This window comes from Rhipicephalus sanguineus, chromosome 5 (genome assembly GCF_013339695.2).
Source record: "Rhipicephalus sanguineus isolate Rsan-2018 chromosome 5, BIME_Rsan_1.4, whole genome shotgun sequence".
NCBI lineage: Eukaryota > Metazoa > Arthropoda > Arachnida > Ixodida > Ixodidae > Rhipicephalus > Rhipicephalus sanguineus.
Window position 1 is genome coordinate 27,430,760 of NC_051180.1, and position 2,612 is coordinate 27,433,371.

At 40.9% G+C, this 2,612-nt stretch overlaps 1 protein-coding gene across 1 annotated transcript; it reads left to right on the plus strand.

Moving 5' to 3' along the window:
- The first annotated feature begins 803 nt into the window (after positions 1–803).
- LOC119392796 (uncharacterized) lies at positions 804–1,796 on the plus strand. Its single transcript, XM_037659748.2, has one exon. The coding sequence runs from the start codon at positions 818–820 to the stop codon at positions 1,409–1,411; it is 594 nt and encodes a 197-aa protein (XP_037515676.2). The 5' UTR covers positions 804–817; the 3' UTR covers positions 1,412–1,796.
- Positions 1,797–2,612: the final 816 nt, after the last annotated feature.

The window sequence follows — 2,612 nt, forward strand, 5'->3', positions numbered from 1 at the left end:
GGTGACTTTCCTGCGCAGGTGAGCAAAGTTTACTCAACCTCATGGAAACGCAAAAAATAATCTGACCTTCTGTAGCAGAGCTCTGGTGACAAGTGTAAGCTATTTGATGCATGCAGCGAGCGTTGTTTGTTTTATTGAAATCAGGATGATGTCCAACCACAGCCAAGTGCTGTACCCAGTTTTCAAGATGACAGTGCACATGGGCCTTCATCTAGCAAAATGGGAGCTTTACCGACACAGGTGAACAGAATTTACTCAGTTTCATGAGTAAATTTGGCCCCTTGTCTAACACCTAATAAACTCAAAGCCTAAATGTCGGCCAGTATGTTGTAACCCCACTTGCTCTAGCCTTCTGCGAATAACGTCAATGTGTGGGTGGTTGATTTATCCTCAGGTTTCATGTGACAGCCATAAAGCAGAAGCCACTGCAGAAGAAGAAGACGCCGCAAGTGTGCTTATTGAAATGGCTCTTGGTGGCAGTGCTCTATCAAGACAGGACAAGGCTTCTCAAGTACACACGGGGGCATTTACACATAAATTTGTGGACACCTTAGACGACACCAACATTACGTCATACACAGGACTCTCATCCATGGAATTACTGGAAAGCCTGGTTGGATGTTACCTTCAGGTGCAGCAAGTACATGGCAGGAGCCGCCTGACAGCTGAAGAAAGAATTGTACTAACCCTGATCAAGTTAAAACACAACATCTCAAACACATTCCTTAAACACATGTTTGGATGCTCCCTCACGACATGCACCAATACCATAACACAAATAATTGGAATTCTTGCTCAAATATTGTCATCGGTTGTAATGCTGCCATCGAAAGAAGAGATCGTGGAAAACATGCCAACTCACTTCAGACAATTCAGTAATGTTAGAATTATTGTAGACTGCACAGAAATACCTGTTTCCCAGCCAAATTGCCTTCAGTGTGCACTGAGGTGCTATTCTCTGTATAAGAAGACATTCACATGCAAATACATGATCACTGTAACACCGGGTGGTGTGATTGCTCATGTGACACAAGGTTATGGTGGTCGTACCTCGGACAAAACTATTTTTGAGCAAAGTAAACTCCTTGATAACCTCGATCCTGTGTCAGACGCAGTGATGGCAGACCGTGGCTTCCTCATTGATGACTGTTGTGCAGAAAGGCTAATTGAACTAATTCGGCCACCTTTCAAGAAAGGGCAACAAATGACAAAAGGTGATGCTGTACGTACTCAGAAAATAGCATCAGCAAGGGTGCACGTTGAGCGTGTCATTCAGCGCATGAAAATTTTCAAAATTTTGTCAACAAGAGTTCCATGGAGAATGGTAGGACAACTAGATAACATAATGACAGTGGTTGCAGGGATCACTAACCTATCAGCATCTGTATTTGCCCCCCACCGCTTTTTATAGACACCAAGGGACAATCTTTCTTTGGTACAGTTGATGTGTCTGCAATATAGAACTGCGGTTGGGTTACCTACGTCAACAAGACCAATATAGTTTAATTCTCAGTCTGTATGCATGTCTAAATTATGAAGCACCTATTTTTTTGTATTTACAGGTGAAATTAACTTTCGTGTAACCTTTTCAACTGGGGCTCACGCTTTATATGGGGATGTACGAACATCAAATTTTCAATTGTGAAGTGAATTCAAGTAATGAAAACAAAGTGTGCATCGAATATTTTTCTAATATCTTTGCATACTAACAGTACAACTACCGACTTTGGCAAAAAATTTTTTCACCAACCAGGCATAAAAAAGCAAGTCTTGTGCAGCAAATAACATACAGGAAATTAATGCATTGTAGAGCACTATTGCTTGGCAGTACGACATCTGGAGTTTATGTTGTCACGAAGGAAGGATCTCTGCTCAATATTTTCTGGAAGCAGCGACATTGTTATGCATGTGACCATTCCTCCAGACAACGAAAACAGCCGCTAATTAGACACACGTGCTTGTGTGTTAATCTTGTCATGATTTAATCCTCTAAGCTTGCTTTCTCAACTGGAACAAGCAACAACTGATTGACACGATGTTCATTGCAAGTGCTTTACGTTCGGAAACCAGAATAATGGCGGATTTACTTATTTTTAGATGTTTTTTAAATTAATTTTTGCAGTGGCTCCCCATTTTTTTCGGCGGTTTTGTTCAGTATAATTTCGGCAGTCTATTGCAACAACGTGCATGGCCTCATGCACAATGTCATGCTCTGGCCACTACACTTGAATACTGACACAGCATTTGGAAAAGCACACTGGAGATGAAGAGAATATGGCTACTGAAACTAATTTGTCTATTTGTGCATCAAATTTTCTGAAATTTAGCACAAGTATGTAATTCTTCGTGCTGATTTCAATACTTGGTAACTTTTGTGGTGTTTGAATATTAAAAATAGTGAGGGTCTTGTGAATCGAATACATACCTAGTCAAAGTTTTGAATATTCGCACACCCCTATTTTTATCGTTCACTTTTTACGCTAATGTCAGCAACACATGAGAAGTTCCATCACATGACTATGGATTACACATTTTTGTTGGGGATTTGCCTACTTTTCATCACGGCATCATCTGACCTCAAGGCATTCTGAACTTGGGACGCCTATCCTGAG